At 36.2% G+C, this 19,858-nt stretch overlaps 1 protein-coding gene across 1 annotated transcript in view; it reads right to left on the bottom strand.

The window, feature by feature from the left end:
- The window catches only part of DMD (dystrophin), a gene marked incomplete in the record, with an annotated part of 2,117,027 nt that overhangs the window by 1,299,462 nt on the left and 797,707 nt on the right, over positions 1-19,858 (bottom strand). The window contains 3 exon segments of the mRNA XM_018043695.1: positions 9,955-10,125; positions 16,176-16,331; positions 17,275-17,388. Coding sequence (XP_017899184.1) covers positions 9,955-10,125; positions 16,176-16,331; positions 17,275-17,388 — 441 coding nt within the window.

Below are 19,858 nucleotides of genomic sequence, written 5' to 3'. Positions count from 1 at the left end.
TTTTCTCTAAATTTTTGGTAGAATTCAGCGTGAAGCCGTCTGGACGCTGGGCTTTTGTTTGCTGGAAGATTTCTAATTACAGTTTCAATTTCCGTGCTTGTGATGGGTCTGTTAAGATTTTCTATTTCTTCCTGGTTCAGTTTTGGAAAGTTATACTTTTCTAAGAATTGTGCATTTCTTCCATGTTGTTCATTTTATTGGCATATAATTGCTGATAGTAGTCTCTTATGATCCTTTGTATTTCTGTGTTGTCTGTTGTGATCTCTCCATTTTTACTTCTAATTTTATTGATTTTTCTCCCTTTGTTTCTTGATGAGTCTGGCTAATGGTCTGTCAATTTTATTTATCCTTTCAAAGAACCAACTTTTGGCTTTGTTGATTTTTGCTATGGTCTCCTTTGCTTCTTTTGCATTTATTTCTGCCCTAATTTTTAAGATTTCTTTTCCTTTTACTAACCCTAGGGTTCTCCATTTCTTCTTTTTCTAGTTGCTTTAGGTGTCGAGTTAGGTTATTTATTTGACTTTTTTCTTGTTTCTTGAGGTATGCCTTTATTGCTATGAACTTTCCTCTTAGCACTGCTTTTATAGTGTCCCACAGGTTTTGGGTTGTTGTGTTTTCATTTTCATTCATTTCTATGCATATTTTGATTCTTTTTTGATTTCTTCTGTGATTTGTTGGTTATTCAGAAGCGTGTTGTTCAGCCTCCATGTGTTGGAATTTTTAATAGTTTTTCTCCTGTAATTGAGATCTAATCTTACTGCATTATGGTCAGAAAAGATGCTTGGAATGATTTCAATTTTTTTGAATTTACCAAGGCTAGATTTATGGCCCAGGATGTGATCTATCCTGGATAAGGTTCTGTGAGCACTTGAGAAAAAGGTGAAATTCAATGTTTTGGGGTGAAATGTCCTATATATATCAATTAGGTCTAAAGGGTGTATTGTATCATTTAAAGTTTGTGTTTCTTTGTTAATTTTCTGTTTAGTTGATCTATCCATAGGTGTGAGTGGGGTATTAAAGTCTCCCACTATTATTGTGTTATTGTTAATTTCCCCTTTCATACTTGTTAGCATTTGTCTTACATATCGCGGTGCTCCTATGTTGGGTGCATATATATTTATAATTGTTATATCTTCTTCTTGGATTGATCCTTTGATCATTATGTAGTATCCTTCTTTGTCTCTTTTCACAGCCTTTGTTTTAAAGTTTTATTGGATATGAGTATTGCCACTCCTGCTTTCTTTTGGTCTCTAATTGCGTGATATATCTTTTTCCAGCCCTTCACTTTCAGTCTGTATGTGTCCCTTGTTTTGAGCTGGGTCTAGACAACATATATAGGGGTCTTGTTTTTGTATCCATTCAGCCAGTCTTTGTCTTTTGGTTGGAGCATTCAACCCATTTATGTTTAAGGTAATTATCGATAAGTATGATCCCATTGCCATTTACGTTATTGTTTTGGGTTCGGGTTTATACACCCTTTTTGTGTTTCCTGTCTAGAGAATATCCTTTAGTTTGTTGGAGAGCTGGTTTCGTGGTGCTGAATTCTCTCAGTTTTTGCTTGTCTGTAAAGCTTTGGATTTCTCCTTCATATTTGAATGAGATCCTAGCTGGGTACAGTAATCAGGGCTGTAGGTTATTTTCTTTCATCACTTTAAGTATGTCTTGCCATTCCCTCCTGGCTTGAAGAGTTTTTATTGAAAGATCAGCTGTCATCCTTATGGGAATCCCCTTGTGTGTTATTTGTTTTTCCCTTGCTACTTTTAATATGTGTTCTTTGTGTTTGATGTTTGTTGATTTGATTAATATGTGTCTTGTGGTGTTTCGCCTTGGGTTTATCAGCAAACATTATCCTCAATGGTGAAAAGTTGAAAGCATTTCCCTCAAAGTCAGGAACAAGACAAGGGTGCTTACTTTCACTGCTACTATTCAACATAGTTCTGGAAGTTTTGGCCACAGCAATCAAAGCAGAAAAAGAAATAAAAGGAATCCAAATTGGAAAAGAAGTAAAACTCTCACTGTTTGCAGATGACATGATCCCCTACATAGAAAACCCTAAAGACTCCATCAGAAAATTACTAGAGCTAATCAATGAATATAGTAAAGTTGCAGGATATAAAATCAACACACAGAAATCCCTTGCATTCCTATATACTAATAATGAGAAAGTAGAAAAAGAAGTTAAGGAAACAATTCCATTCACCATTGCCACAAAAAGAGTAAAATACTTAGGAATATATCTACCTAAAGAAACTAAAGACCTATATATAGAAAACTATAAAACACTGGTGAAAGAAATCAAAGAGGACACTAATAGATGGAGAAATATACCATGTTCATGGATCAGAAGAATCAATATAGTGAAAATGAGGATACTACCCAAAGCAATCTACAGAGTCAATGCAATCCCTATCAAGCTACCAGCGGTATTTTTCACAGAGCTAGAACAAATAATTTTACAATTTGTATGGAAATACAAAAAAACCTCGAATAGCCAAAGCAATCTTGAGAAAGAAGAATGGAACTGGAGGAATCAACCTGCCTGACTTCAGGCTCTGCTACAAAGCCACTATCATCAAGACAGTATGGTACTGGCACAAAGAGAGAAATATAGATCAATGGAACAAAATAGAAAGCCCAGAGATAAATCCACACACCTATGGACACCTTATCTTCGACAAAGGAGGCAAGAATATACAATGGATTAAAGACAATCTCTTTAACAAGTGGTGCTGGGAAAACTGGTCAACCACTTATAAAAGAATTAAACTAGAACACTTTCTAACACCACTTATAAAAGAATTAAACTAGAACACTTTCTAACACCACACACAAAAATAAACTCAAAATGGATTAAAGATCTAAATGTAAGACCAGAAACTATAAAACGCCTAGAGGAGAACATAGGCAAAACACTCTCTGACATACATCACAGCAGGATCCTCTATGATCCACCTCCCAGAATATTGGAAATAAAAGCAAAAATAAACAAATGGGATCTAATTAAAATTAAAAGCTTCTGCACAACAAAGGAAACTATAAGCAAGGTGAAAAGACAGCCTTCGGAATGGGAGAAAATAATAGCAAATGAAGCAACTGACAAACAATCTCAAAAATATACAAGCAACTCCTGAAGCTCAATTCCAGAAAAATAAATGACCCAATCAAAAAATGGGCCGAAGAACTAAACAGACATTTCTCCAAAGAAGACATACAGATGGCTAACAAACACATGAAAAGATGCTCAACATCACTCATTATCAGAGAAATGCAAATCAAGACCACAATGAGGTACCATTTCACACCAGTCAGAATGGCTGCGATTCAAAAGTCTACAAGCAATAAATGCTGGAGAGGGTGTGGAGTAAAGGGAACCCTCTTACACTGTTGGTGGGAATGCAAACTAGTACAGCCACTATGGAGAACAGTGTGGGTTCAGGATTGGGAACACGTGTACACCCGTAGCAGATTCATGATGATGTATGGCAAAACCAATACAGTATTTTGAAGTAAAATTAAGTAAAATTTTTATACACCCTTTGAGAAAGGGTGTATAAAGAAAATATATATATATAAAGAAATTATATAGTGTGGAGATTCCTTAAAAAATTGCAAATAGAACTACCGAATGACCCAGCAATCCCACTGCTGGGCATACACACCGAGGAAACCAGAACTGAAAGAGACACATGTACCCCAATGTTCATCGCAGCACTGTTTATAATAGCCAGGACATGGAAACAACCTAGATGTCCATCAGCAGATGAATGGATAAGAAAGCTGTGGTACATATACACAATGGAGTATTACTCAGCCGTTAAAAAGAATTCATTTGAATCAGTTCTGATGAGATGGATGAAACTGGAGCCGATTATACAGAGTGAAGCAAGCCAGAAAGAAAAACACCAATACAGTATACTAACACATATATATGGACTTTAGAAAGATGGCAATGACGACCCTGTATGCAAGACAGGAAAAAAGACACAGATGTGTATAATGGACTTTTGGACTCAGCGGGAGAGGGAGAGGGTGGGATGATTTGGGAGAATGACATTCTAACATGTATACAATCATGTAAGAATTGAATTGCCAGTCTATGTCTGACGCAGGATACAGCATGCTTGGGGCTGGTGCATGGGGATGACCCACAGAGATGTTATGGGGAGGGAGGTGGGAGGGGGGTTCATGTTTGGGAACGCATGTAAGAATTAAAGATTTTAAAATAAAAAAAAAAAAAAACTAAAAAAAAAGAAAATATATATAAAAAAAGTCTTTGAGAAATATTAATCACTTAGTGTGTGCTGCTGTGTGCCATGACATGTTATATGTGTGAACTTACTGGATCTTTAACAAAATCGTGTGAAATGAGTTTTGTTTCCTTTATGTTATACATCCAAGAACTGAGGCTCAGTGAGTTTAAAGTAAATCTTCCTGGGAGTTGCATGTCTTCTTTCACACAGCTTGTCTTAAGCCTATCTCAAATCCTCCATGAGGAGAAGCATGATCCAGTGCATCCAGTGAATGAAATTACATTTTATACAAGTTATGAACAACCCACACAACTATCAAAAATGCATAATAAGTATCTCCCCTTGCTATTTAGATGTTCATAAATTTTTTTAATCAGTTTTATAATTTCAAAAGGTTCAGAGAAGAAAGATGTGAGAAAAGGAGATCATGAACAATTTCTCCACTGTACTTAGGCTTGAAAGCTCATCTCAAGGTTAGTCTTCATAGTAACCCACAGCAACACTCCCACAGTTGAACAAGCTGAGTTTATTACTTTTGGTAATGATGGACAATACACACCATGGACAACCATGGGTTATATGATTAAGAGGGTATTCAAATGTGTTATAGGATTTGGATTTGAGTTTGATGATTTCTACATTCTAAAGACAGAAACCTAAATGGTATAGTTTAGGCATAATCCTCCTCACAAGTGGTAGCTTTTGTTCCATATATATATATATATATATATTTAAGATTTATTTACTTATTTTTGCTGTGGTGGGTTTTCATTGCTGCACGTGGGCTTTCTCTAGTTGCAGTATGTGGACTTTTCATTGTGATGGCTTCTCTTGTTGTGGAGCACAGGTTGCCTAGGCACATGGGCTTCAGTAGAAACTGTGTGTGCACTCAGTAGTTGCAGCTCATAGGTTCTAGAGTGTTGACCCTGTAGTGTGTTATATGGGCTTAGGTGCTCCATGGCATACGGCATCTTCACGGACAAAGTATCAAACCTGTGTCCCTTGCACTGCAAGGCAGATTCTTAACCACTGGACCACCAGGGAAGTCCCCTGTTCCATATATTTCTATGAAGCTAACCATCATAAACTCGGACACCTTTCATTGCCAGTATCTTGAACTAGCGGTTCTCTAAGTACGGTTCCTTGGGACCACCAAACTTACTCCTGGGCATGACCTGGAAACTTATTACAAATTAAAATTCTCAGGGTCCAGCCTAGATTCACTAAATCAAAAATCCTAGGGTTGGCCATATAACTCTGTTTTAATAGCCTTCCAAGTAATTCTGATGCTCACTCCTTTGCAAGAATCGTTGCACTAGCCTGTTCTCCATAGAATGAGAACAGCAAATACATGTATATTAAGTGAAGGTATTTTAAAGAGACCAGAATACCAGACCATCTTACTTGCCTCCTGAGAAATCTGTATGCTGGTCAAGAAGCAACAGTTAGAACCAGCCATGGAACATTGAGTTGGTTCCATATTGGGAAAGGAGTACATCAAGGCTGTATATTGTCACCCTGCTTATTTAACTTATATACAGAGTACATCATGCAAAATGCTAGGCTAGATGAAGCACAAGCTGAAATCAAGATTGCTGGAAGAAATATTAATAACCTTAGACATGCAGATGACACCACCCTTATGGCAAAAAGAGAAGAGGAACTAAAAAGCCTCTTGATGAAGGTGAAAGTGGAGAGCAAAAAAGCTGGCTTAAGAGTCAACATTCAGAAAGCTAAGATCATGGCATCTGGTCCCATCACTTCATGGCAAATAGATGGGGAAACAATGCAACAATGACAGATTTTATCTTCTTGGGCTCCAAAATCACTGTAGATGGTGACTGCACCCATGAAATGAAAAGACACTTGGTCCTTGGAAGAAAAGCTATGACCAAACATAGACGTTAAAAATCAGAGACATTACTTTGCCAACAAAGGTCCATCTAGTCAAAGCTATGGTCTTTCCAATAGTCACGTATGGATGTGAGAGTTGGACCTTAAAGAAGGCTGAGTGCTGAACAACTGATGCTTTCGAACTGTGGTGTTGGAGAAGACTCTTGAGAGTCCCTTGGTCTGCAAGGAGATCCAACCAGTCAGTCAATCCTAAAGGAAATTAGTGCTCAATATTCAATGGAAGGACTGATGCTGAAGCTGAAGCTCCAATACTTTGGCCACTTGATGTGAAGAACTGACTCATTGTAAAAGACTGATGCCAGGAAAGACTGAAAGCAGGAGGAGAAGGGGACAAAAGAGGTTGAGATGGTTGGATGGCATCACCAACTTGATAGACATGAGTTTGAGCAAGCTCCGGGAGTTGGTGATGAACAGGGAAGCCTGGCGTGCTGCAGTTCATGGGGTCACAAAGAATTGGACACAAATGAGCAACTGAACTGAAGTCCAGGTAAACCCTAGGACTGGAGTTAATGCAGTGTAAAAAAAATTAAAAAGAAAATGGTGAAAAACTGAAATTCCAGAATTTTTTTCAAAGGGATTGATATAAAATTTCAAATTAGACTTATTGCAGGCCTCCTAAAGACATTTGGAATAATATGTTTCCAATCAAATTTCCTTTGGCTCTTTGATGCTAATATAAAAAAATTGTTTACAGAGAAAAAAGTAAAAAGCAGGATTATCAAGTAAAATACAGGAGCAGAAAGTAAAGAAAAAGAAAAAAGTCTCTACTTTTTATCTGAGTATATTGAGGAGAGATGCCAGAGTAGATGTATCACCCTCTTCAAGCAATAAAGATAAATGTGCTCTCAACACGAGCACAGGTGAAGGCCTGGACAAGGTTCTATCACTGCATTTTGTGTAGGGAAACAGACAAAGCGATTACCTTGACTGGCAGACAGAAGACCAGAAAATGCCAACTCCCTTTGCTACTACTGGCCCAGGCTGTCTGAGCTGCTCCTCTTTTCACTATTATGCCCATATGCACCAATACTGTAGCTAGATCAGTTTTTTAAACATGCAAATCAGTGTGGACTGAGGGACTGGGCCACTCATGTCAGGGATGTTTTATAAATTAGTTTTAAATTTGAGACAGTCTACTCTCCTGTACTGGAAAAGAAAAAGGGATCTGACTGAACAGTTAGCCAGATAAGCAAAGGGTTCAAAGAATGAGGGAAGAGGGCCAGAGACAAACACAGGAAATGGGAAAAACAGAACAGCTGAACGTGTGCTGACTGTTGATTATCTACTTTGGGACCTGAAGCCGTGGCTACAAAGCACAGAAAGTGATGTTAAGAACAGCCATGAAGGGCTGAGATGTGAAGGCAAAGGCAATGGGGAGGCACATGCTTTACACAACAGTATGGAATGGAATGGATGGCATATGATAGAGTGGCTTAGAAAGGAATAGGGATAGAGGGAAACTTATTCAGATAAAGCCTATGACTAGGAGTAAACTATTCGACCTAAGAATACCTGTTTTCTGACCAACAAAGAGAAGCGTGAACAAGTTTCCTTTCAAAGTACACTCCAGCTCTCATATTCTGTAATGATGTAACTTCCCTCATGGTGACCTCCCCACAGTCAAGCCTAAAATAATTATAGACCTCCTGACGGCTCTCCATTTCTTAGAATGAAAAGCCCTCCACGTCCCACAAATCTGCTGTGTCAGCAGATACCTACTTTGCCTCTCCAAATCATCTCAGGTCATCTGTCCTGTTTTACTCTTTTCAGGTAGGTGGGCTTCATTCTCTTCCCAGATAGCCTTAGGGTCTTTGCAGGAACTCTTCCCTCTGACTGGAATGTGCCCCAATAATACTTCTGTAAGGTTGCCTTTTTCTTATGATTTGTATCTCATTTTAAATATAATTCCTCACAAATACCCTACATATCAACCCTTTGTAAAACAGCATTTCACCACCCTCAGCTCCCAACTCGACTCTATGATTTATTTCACAACATTGGCTTATTTTTAGGCAAATTCTCATGATCTCAAATGAGTTTATTTCTCCCTTCTTTGCCTGCCCTGTCACCAATGAGAATGCAAATTCTAAGAAGTCAGGTGGCTTTTATGTATTGCTCACTACTATATTCTATGTCTAGAAGGGTGTTTGACACAGTAAGTATACAATATTTCTTGAAAAATGAATGAATTCATGAATTTATGAATATTTCATAATAAATGATGTACAATATTATTAGATGAGAATGATTTTCTAGCTTTTAATACTCTAGACACTATTACTGTTTCCCAAATATAGTCATTCTTCTATATTTCAATTTTATTTTCTACATGTAACTAAGGATTGCAGAATGTGGCTCAGAGGTTAAAGTGTCTGCCTGCAGTGTGGGAGACTTGGGTTCGATCCCTGGGTCAGGAAGATCCCCTGGAGAAGGAAATGGCAACCCATTCCAGTATTCTGGCCTGGAGAATCCCACGGACAGAGGAGCCTGGCGGGCTACAGTCTATGGGGTAGCAAAGAGTCGGACACGACTGAGCGACTTCCCTTTCACTTTCCCTTTCACTTTCACATGTAACTAAAGCCATAATATACCTCTGATATTTAAACGTTTGAGTTTAAATATCTACAAAATACAGTTAAACATCTGTACTCACTTCATGTGAGTACATTCTGCTCTTAATTACAATATTCAGTGAATAATCGTATAAACTATATAACAAAGTACATATAATTAATTTCTTACCTTGCAGCAATGATAATAAAAATCATAATAATAGTGAACTAGTTTGGGGCATCTATTTTGTGTATTACATTAGGACTTTCATGTTTCATCTTTCACATGATTCTGAAAAGCAGGTATTTTGATATCCAGATCACAAACAAGGGAATGAAAGTTCACTGGGTTTATGTGACTTACCCATGGTTACACAGTTGGCAAGGGGTCAAAGCAGGTTTTAAACCCAAGTGTTTGGCTCTAAAATGATTTTGCTCTGTCATGAGGCTTCAAACCAAACAAATATCTATTAATAGTTCACCTAGGCTAATGTTAAATAATATGCTATTGCTACTACATGAAGATAATATTTATCATTATAGCTGCAAATCATTGAGTGCTCACTCTGAGGCAGCCGATTTACTTACATGCAAGTTTTATTTTTCAGTTCATACTTTCAAGTATGAAATGACATGATTTACCCATGAAAAAATAAGAGGATTACACCGACTACTGAGTTGCCCAGGGTCATACCACAATGCCATTGTATAGATTCAATTACCTGGCTTCACCTAAAAGACCTAGCTATATACCAGTTTCCTTGGTCCTAAATCAATGTTATTTATTTTATCTTACTGTTTCAAGAGAAGCTCATGTAAATACAGTCCTTTTATCCATATTAAAGACCAGCAGCTGAAATATTTAGTACCGCCAAATTGTAAGAAACCCCTTGAAAGCACCAAATTAACAAAGCCTATTGACATTTTCAACTGCCATTTCACCAACACTTTGACACTTTTCCAGTTTGAATTTGCATCAGCTAGAAACATCTGATATGAGTAGCTGGGGTCTAATCTCTTAAGAGTACATAATTTCAAGGGGAAAATGTTCCAAACTGTGATTATCAATATTTATGTTTTGACCACAATACACAAAATTCATAAATAAAAAGTTTAAGCCTTCTATACAATGCATATCAAAGTTGAAGCTAAATTAATCAAGAAGCAACCTCTATTATTAAACCAAGAAAAGAGAAGACTGAGCAGAAGCACAATTTGTTTTATCTGGTTTCTTTTACCTTCATCTCTTCAACTGCTGTCTGTAATTCATCTGGGGTTTTATATTCAAAATCTCTCTCCAGGTATTCTTCTTCGGCTTGTGTCATCCATTCATGCATCTCTGACAAATCTTTCTGAAGGCTTAGAGTTTTATCCAAGCCTCCCTTTAAGGCCTCCTTTCTGGCATAGACCTTCCATAAAACAAACCAATAAGTAAAGCATGAATATTGAAAGTCATAAAGCATTATCATTAGACTATTATTGACGAGTCTGTAAATAATGGAAAGCTTGGAAAAGATGAAGCCAGAAGTAAATAGCTTACATAAACGAGGAAAATAACTCATGGCAATTGGATACACTTAATTTCCCATAAGTGTTAAAATAAGATATAAGCATTTACTTGACATAATGAACAGATTCCCCTAAGACCACAATTTAGCTGTTGTATATGGTAATTCTTTTCTGCAAATGGAGAGTAAAGAAAAACATTTTTTCATGATACGTTTCAGTTGGAAAACTGAATTTACTGGCAAACATAGAAGTAGAAATTCTTTGCACTCTTTGATGCTGTTTTACAATTTCAAATATCCTAGGAACTTAATAATCATATACCTATATAAAACTCTCATAAGAAAAGGAAAATGAATAAAAGATAACCATGTAATTTACAGAAATAAAATTAAAGTGAGGCCATATATATGTGAAAATTTGCTCAGTATCATTTATAGTTAAATAATAGCAAATGAAGTTAAATTACTGTATTTTCAAATATGAGATTAGAGAAAAGACTAATTAGAATGCCAAGTTTGAGCAGGGATGTGGGAAAACAAAGGTTTCATACCTGTTTAGGGAAATATACACCACAGTTAAAGCTTTTAGACAGTAAACTGGCAAAATGCATTAAATGCCTTAATGTTCATCAATTTGAGCCTACTCTTCCACATATAAAACGATGTGTTATGTAGTTGCATGTACACTATTCCATTCGGCTTTGAAGATAGCAACATATTGAAAACAAACCCAAAGGTGCTTTCATGGAAGATCAGTTAAATTAATTGTGGGATACACATGTACACACACAGAATGGGCTACCATGGAGCACTGACACATCTGTACTAAAGTAAAAACTGTCTAGTATATAATTTTACATTTAAAAAGGTGTAAAAAAGCATGTGTGATAGGAGACTCTTGCTTTATAAAGTCTCATATGTTTCTGAAATACTAATTTATAACAGAATTTATTACTTATTAACTAGAAAGATAGCAAAACTTAAAATACCCAAGAGATCATGCATGTTAATTGCTTACACAATGTACTCTGCTGTAACACTGAGGGAAAATTTCAATTTAGTATTAGGATTACAATATATAGTGCATCTCTTTTACCTTAAAAAATAACTCAACTCAAATGATGCTATTCTTCTCTCTGGGATTAAGTAGAGTGCATCTTTTAAATAATACAGCTGTAATTTAAAGTCTTAATATAAAAGGCATAGTTTTAATAAAACAACATTTTCATGGTACTTTACCAAATATAAAATATATGCAGTACCATGTTCATGTTAATTTTTCTTATACTTTACAACTACCTTAAGCCTAATGTAGTTAAATTAAAGCTACTTAAAGTACTTTACTCTCCTAGGAGAATGAAGAACTTGATCTATTTAAATGTAAGTGTATGTTTCATTATAACAGCTAGAACCACATATCTAACAATTATACTAAAGTACAAAGATGATTTTGCATAGTCAATGAACCTATAATAAGCCCAAGTAAACAAGCTGTTCAATTTCTACTTGGATATGCTGCTATAATCTTTGGAGGCAGTTGGCACAGTGGCAATAATATTAGAATGACTAACAAATTAGCCAAAGACTCGTAGCAAAAAACTATATACAAAATGCATGCTATAAAACAAAACCAGAAGAAAGGGATCAGGAGGGATTTTAAAATGAAAGAAAAGCAGGAGGTCATTTTGAAGTGAGAGAACGAGTACACTGGAAAGAATACCAGCTTTGGAATCAGGATACCTGGATTCAGTCAATCACTAACAAGCTAAGTGAATCTGGAAACATCACTCCATTTATCTCCACTTCTTAACTAACCTAAAAGTTGGACTAGATGATTTCCAAGGCCTTTTCCAAATTTAACATTCTGCTCTACAACTGATGAGGAAGAGATTAATTTTTTGTGGTTTCACATTTTAGAAGGATTTCTGTGAAAAGGTTGAGGTTAAAATCATACTTTCTCCTTCACCTTTATTACCTGAGTGATGCCAACTGTCTAGCCTGAAATTGCCCAATCCACCCCTGCAGTTTCAGCAGATTACACTGCATCAACCACTTTATAAAACAGGAAGTTCTTCATGTTTCCTGTTCCAGAATTTGTAAATCTAACATTCAGCATTGCCCGACCCCACTCTACGCCCCCCGAACCTTTGTTAAGATACAATTGACATAAAACGCTGTTTAAGGTACATACACCATGTGAAATGATTACAACAGGATTAGTCAATGCCTTCATCATCACATATAATTACCGTTTTTCTTTTTATTATGAAAACATTAAAGATTTACTCTCCCAGCAAGGTTCATATGTAAAGAAATTATAAAATACTTTATATAGTATAGAATTGTCAGCTATAGTCGCCATCCTGTAAATGTGCTATGTGTGTGCTTAGTCACTCAGGTGTGTCTGACTCTTTGCAGGCCCATGGACTGTAGCCTGCCAGGCTCCACTGTCCATGGAATTTGAAATCCCAAGAACTCCCTCATCATAAATGAGAAGTCTGTACCACTTAACCAGAATCTCTTTATCTCCCTCACTCTCTAAGCCCTAGTATCCATTCTACTCTCTTGAGTTTGGCTTTTTTAGATCCCATGTCTTTTTTCTATCTGGTTTATTTCACCTAATATAATACCCTCAAGTTTCATCCAGATTGTTGCAAATCACAGACTTTCTTTCTTTCTCAGAATAATATTCCTTTGTCTATATGTATGTGTGTATACATGTATATACACACACATACACACTTAATCTTCTTTATGTGTTTCTCTCTGACCAGTACTTAGGTTGTCTCCTTATCTTGGCTATCGTGAGTAATGCTGCAATGAATTTGGGTGTACAGACATGTCTTTGAGAAATTCTGATTTTGTTTCCTTTGGAAATACACCCAGAAGTGGGAGTGCTAGATCCTCAGGCAGCTCTATTTTAATTCTGAGGAATCTCCATACAGGCTCCATAGTGACTGTATTATGTGTATGATGGAGACTGCAGGGCAGGATGCTTAAGGGTGAAGACGTTACTACTAGAAACATTGTCTGGGTTATGAAGCTGGGAGTGAGTGGCTGAGCCAGGGTATAAGATGAAAATCACTGGAGTGGGTACTAAGTAACTGAGGGCTCAGGAATGGGAAGAACCATCTAAGAAGATACTGAAATCACCCAGAATTAGGACAGGAGTAACCATGAGTTAGGTGTTAAAATACATAAGGAATGAGGCAGAGTGACCCAGGGGTCTGTGGATGACTGAACCCAAAAGATGTACTGAATCAGAGAAAGATAATGACCTGCAAGGTGCCAGAATGGCACCCACCTTGCTGCTCAATCCAGTGCTTCTTGGTAACTCTAAGTTTATAGTCACCAATAATTAAAATATACATCTACACATTATTTAAAAATTACACATATTTTACAATTGTATATAGGCAGCTTTATGTCTATTTCATCTCTCCTTGTTTATTTCATTGAACAAGTGTGTACATAACGGTTACTCTGTGCTAGATACAGATCTACACACCTTATGCACACACACTCATTTAACTATAGAAGAATGTTAAAATTCTTACAAAGTAAGTAGAAATATCATCACCCTGTAAAGACTGGGAAACTGAAGTGCAGAGATAAAGCGACTTTTCCAGGCTCACAGGGGTAGCTTATGGTGGGGGCAAGATCTAACCCAGGCAACCTGCTTCCAGAGCCTCTGCCCTTACACATTGTTTGCCTCTCCATCCACAAGGAAGTCTTCCCCATCCATAAGAGTTCTTATTTCATCTAATTTAGCAAAAAATTCAGAGGGAGGGTGGGTCTGACAAATGCTTTCATTATCAGATAGGAGTTACACAGATGTTATCTTTATTTCTGTGTATATAGTTTATATGCTCACTTTAAATACCCCACTTGGATTCCAGAAGCATTTTGACTGTATACTCCTCCAAAATAAACATGACCAAAGTAGAAGCACTGATCATTCTACCAAGCTGGTCAATTGTGTTTCTCCCTTAGCACACAGTTTTTCCTTCCTTCATAGAAGGTGCGGTGTCCAACCCTGCTGCTCAAAACAGAAAACTCTGAATATCCTTTGATCCCTTCGTCCTCGTCACCCTGAACTTTCCACAAGCCTTATCTTCCATCAAGCACTGCCATTTCTAACGGGGTCTAATAAAACATAAAATCAAGAAAGGAATGTGCTGTTAGCAGTAAGAGTTATGATTGTGGAAGTGAGTGTGAAAGCCCTGATCAAAAATGCAACAAGGAAGAACTTGCCTAATTGGTTAGAAGAAACAAGAAAAATAAACAATCACATTGAATGGGATAAGCTTTCTGGATGGAGGTGGCAAGGAAGTACAGAATTTCTACAAAGTTTGACTGACACAAGCACTTTGGTTCAGTTTGCCTAGAATAACACACTCCCTTCCTCATGCTACTTACTGTATAATGGGAAATATACATAAAAACAATAAACAATAGTGAAACAGAGAAGCAAGAGTTCAAATCACCTCTGTCTCTGTGGAAGAGCTTGGAAAATTATTGGAAGAGGTTTGGACAGTAAACCAAACACAGTGTCACAAGAGGATTATACATTTCCAATTTCTTTGTGTCTCTCAATTTCCTACCTGAACAACTGTAATTCCTACATGCTTCCACTCGTGCCCCTTCAGTCTTTTCATATAAGAGGAATATATAGCAAATATTTACATGATGTCACTCCTATACCTAAACGTTTCTAATAGCTCCCCATTGTACTTGGTATGAATAGTAAATCCTCACTGTGCTTTATAAGAAAATTAATGACTCTTCTTTGCCACCCATTTTCTCATAAAGATTTTTTTTTTGCTATTGTTTCCTCCCTTGCTCTAAATAAATTGGTGTTCTCTTTCTATTCATCCATTAAAAACATTCAACAAACAAATCCTTTTCATACTGGCCTTCCAGGAAAACATCAATGATATAATCTATTCTCTAAGTAATATTATTTTTTTCTCTTAACATCCCTTCAAGAACTGACTTACTCCAGGAGAAGAATGCAAGCTAGCTGACCCCGGGCTATCTCATCGGTGAGTTAATAGAACAGTTGAGCATTTGTCAGTGATGGTATTAGCTGGGTGACTTGCCTTGACTTTTCCTCGGCTCAATTTCTTTCTTTTTCAAATTTAGTTTTTGCCTTTTGGCATGATTTCTTTTCAACTTTGAAAGGTTACTTAGAAATAACGAAAGACAGACTGACTCTAATACACATAAAATGAAACCTCTCATTAACTTCAAAAAGGTATTGGTGCATTAAAAAGTAATCATTGCTTTAGGTCAAAATTTCACTTTTGAACCAGAAGTATTTGATGTATGCTTAATATTTACTCTTCTGCAATTTAATCTTGAAATTGGAAATAAATATCTATAAAACACTTTTCCATATAAAAATGAGGAACTCAGATATGAATGTACATTTATCTTATATTTTTTTTCTACTAAGCTGTTCTCAACTATTTCCCAATCTTAATCCATTTATTGAAAGAGATGTATTGAAGAAGCCAAACTTGTCAGTCTTACAATCAAAAGCAAAACATATTTATATTTGTACATATGCATGCATTACTCATTCATTTTATTTCTGTATCAAGTACAGAATTGTAAACTATCTTTGTTGATCCAATTACATGTATTAAGTTATGCAGTCTTTTGGAGAAAAGATTCAAGAAAAATAATACCTAAGAAAAAGGCTTTATTGTTCAGAATGACAGCTGTATTCAATAAGATCATTTTAGGACTTCCAATAAGATGAATATACACTATCTAAATATATATTATGAAAATAATTTATATGTTAGACAAAGGCTAGTTTTACTTAACCATACTTTAAAGCATCAACACAGAGGCTGAACTTTTTAAAAGGGCCATGGTGAAGGGAGACATTAAGAAATCATAATTAAAATGAAGCAAGTCACCGTAAAAGAGATGGGACATACCTGTCGACATATGTAATCCCATTGAGTGTTAAGTTCTCTGAGCTCTGTCTCCAGTCTAGAAGCAAACTCTGGCTCTGCTTCAGTTTTTATTTTCTGTCCACCTTCATTGACACTGTTTAGACTGGGCTGGATTGTCTGAATATCACTGACTAAAAGCTAAGGAAACAATTTAAGTTAGCCAAAAAAATTACCACAACAATTAGAAATGCAACATAGCTACACAGAAACATATAATTAGGCATCATGACATGACACATGAATTTTGTCCTTTAAAATCTGAAATATATGCTGCAAAATGTTCAATTTTTATGGCATGAATGAAATGGGGAATTATATATCTATAGCCTACTTAGATTAGCTACCAAAGTAAACTTAATACTTCATGTTTGAAAACAGTGCAACAATGATGAGCTTTATAAATTACTATTTTTGAAGGAGGTTTGATTTTCCAACATAGTATGCTGCAGTAGTTTATAGCAAGATGTTGTGAAGGTTATTGATAAAATGGATTTGCTTTTAAAGCTTTTATTCACAAAAAATTTCTTGAAAGAGCTAGATTTTTCTCTTCCCACTGCATGACAATGACATAATAAATATTATTTCAAAATATATGTCTTGTATTATACTACAGTGTGACATACATGGAAAGAGCAACATAGTTTTACTGACAATTTGTAATAAGATATAACAAGTAGCTCAAAAAAAATCATTTACCTTTAGCTTAAACTGCATGCTATATAAAAATAATATTGTAAAGTGAGTATTGAATAAAAGACAATATTTTGTCTATTTCTCTCTTATTTAGCCCAGTTTCTCAACCTTGGCACTACTGTCCTTTTGGATGGGGTAATTCTTTGTTGTGTGGTGCTGTTCTTTGCATTGTAGGATATTAAGATATGTCCCTGGCCTCAATCTACTAGAAGGCAACAGCATCTACCCCACCTCAAGTTAAGACAAATGAAAATGTCTCCAGACATTGCTGAATGTCCACTAGAGGGACAAAATTGCCCCTGGTTCAGAACCATTGATATCATTAAATAATAGTTTCCATATCAAAGTCTTCATATAAAGAAGTGTCATATAAAAAAAAAAATCTTACCCTGCACTGCTTCAGCTGTTTTTTAAGAATTTCTGAATCTCCAAGGGCAGGCCATTCCTCTTTCAAGAAAACATCAACTTCAGCCATCCACTTCGTCAAGGTTTTTATGTGATTCTAGAATCAGAGACCCATTTTAACACATTATTGGGGTGCTGATTTCCCTTGACACAATTCATCATGGTGATATGTTTGAATACAAGCCTGCGAACAATTCCCATGGTTGAAGAATATCTTTAAGTAGCTCTTCAGGAAAAGAATATTTCCGCTAAGACTGCATTTTTATGGTCTGCTGTATGAGCACTGGCGTATGAAGTCTGCTATTGTTAAAAATAAAAAATTACTACCAAATGTGGTTTTATGATGTTACTCTTGAGAACATTAAATCATATCCCCCTCTAGAGAAATTTTAAGTTACAAAACAACTCATGATAATACTAACAATGTGCCCTTACAGTACATAAAACAAACTACGAACAATAAACTCAATGTAATGGTGTCTTTATAGCCTCCCTAAACGTGAACTTCCACAAATTGTTCTCTGCAGTTGACAGTTTAAATAGCCCCTCCAGTGGAGAACTTTCAGACCAAGATGTTGTCATCTTTAAAGAAAGAAAACTTGTGCTTTTAATTTCTGATTTGCTCAACCAAGTTGACGTAATGATCAAATGGAAAATGTCATCTTTATTTATTTGTAAATAGCCAATACATCCCATTAATTTTTTTTTCACATAATGCCATTTTTCTTGTTCCTTTTAGGGCTACATTTCAAGTGTGTGGTCTGTCAAACTTCTTTATCTGCCTACAATTCAACTATGCTATCCAGATGAGCTATTTTGTCCTGTCTTAATTAGATTTCTACTCAAAATGTATGCTTCTCAGAAATTTCCCTCTTCAATACAACAAATAATAATGACTATAAAAGCATCTGACTAAATCTAAAGATTTCAACATTATTATCTGGCTGACATTTCTTGAATCTAGCTTTGCTCTTTGGCCCATATTGCCACTGTCCTAGCTCAGACCTTACCACTGCCTCTTTGACAACTACATTAGCTCTTTCTGGTATCTACTTCAGCCTCACCCCATTCTAACCCATTCTCCCCAGTGGTACCAATATTCTTCTCACCTCCTTCTTCTTCTCAAAGTGATGTTTAAAAAAAAACCCAGATATTATTTTATCTCCCTCCTCTTGAAGTACCAATAATAGTTCCACATTATCATTATGTTTAATCCCATCATGGTTAGATTATAATTCATATTCCAAAGCATGGCATCCAACTTATTTGTGATCTACTCTCAGACTACTTCTCCAAACACCTCTTTTATTAATCTCCAGACATATCTTTTATCTCTCCAATATTGAACAACTTTTAGATAATTGACCATGCTGCTCCATTTCTTTCTCCGTCTTTTATTAGGTGCCTAAATTCTATGTGTTTAAGGTGTAGTCAGAGAACTCATATCCCAAGAACACTTCATAACTCCTTTTCCCAGGATATGTTGCTTTTCTTCTCTTTCCACTGTCATATTCACTGCACTGTTTTATTTACTTACCATGCTATAGGTTAAATAATGACCCTTTGAGATTTCAGGCCCTTATCCCTGGAAGCTGTGAATATGGTGCCTTACATGGCAAAAAGGAATTTGCAGATGTGATTAAGTTAAGGATATCACTGAGACGACCCAGAGGGATGGTACAGGGAGGGAGGACGGAGGGGGGTTCAGGATGGGAAACACGTGTATACCTGTGGTGGATTCATGTTGATGTATGGCAAAACCAATACAATATTGTAAAGTAATTAACCTTCAATTAAAATAAATAAATTTATATTAAAAAAGTTAGGATATCAAGGTAAAGAGATGATCCTGGGTTATCCAAATGGACACAATATGATCAAAGCATTCTTATTAAGATAGAAGCAAGAGTATAAGAGAGAAATTGGGAGGTGCTACACTCCTGGCTTTAAAGATGAAGATGGAAACATGAGCCAAGATTGTAGTTTCCCAAAACTAAAAGTGACAAGGCAATAAATTTTCTCCTAAAGCCTCCAGAAAGGACACAGCCCTGTCCATACCTTGATTTTAGCCCACTGAGCCTGATATTGAACTTTTGATACCCAGAACCACAATATATGTGTGCTGTTTCAAGCCATTAAATTTACAACAACTTATTACTGCAGCAATAGGAAATGGATACATGTCCCTTTCTGCTTCACCAGACATGGGCTCCTTGATGGCAAGGACCATGTAACTGTACCCTCTTTTGCCATAAGCACAGACAAAAAGTGTGTTTTTATATGTGTGTGTATGTATATGCATATGTTCATACCTCGAGAGACATTACTGTGGATGTTGTGCTTTAAAAAATAATGTAAAACTGCTAGGTCTTTTGGTTTGTGAAAGATAAGAAAAAACAACTAAGTAGCTAGACTGGGATTTAAAACCAGAAGCGTGCTATTCCGATGCTTTTCCATCATGCTTTCAAGCTTCTTTCCAACATTAGCATTTTTTGCAATAAGTTACCACATAAGAGAAATATCACCTGTATTACCAAATGTTTTAAACTTTAGACTACAGTGCAGTT

The sequence above is a fragment of the Capra hircus genome (assembly GCF_001704415.2).
Source record: "Capra hircus breed San Clemente chromosome X unlocalized genomic scaffold, ASM170441v1, whole genome shotgun sequence".
NCBI lineage: Eukaryota > Metazoa > Chordata > Mammalia > Artiodactyla > Bovidae > Capra > Capra hircus.
The sequence above is the reverse complement of the archived record's forward strand: the minus strand, read 5'-3'. Positions and strand labels throughout refer to the sequence as shown.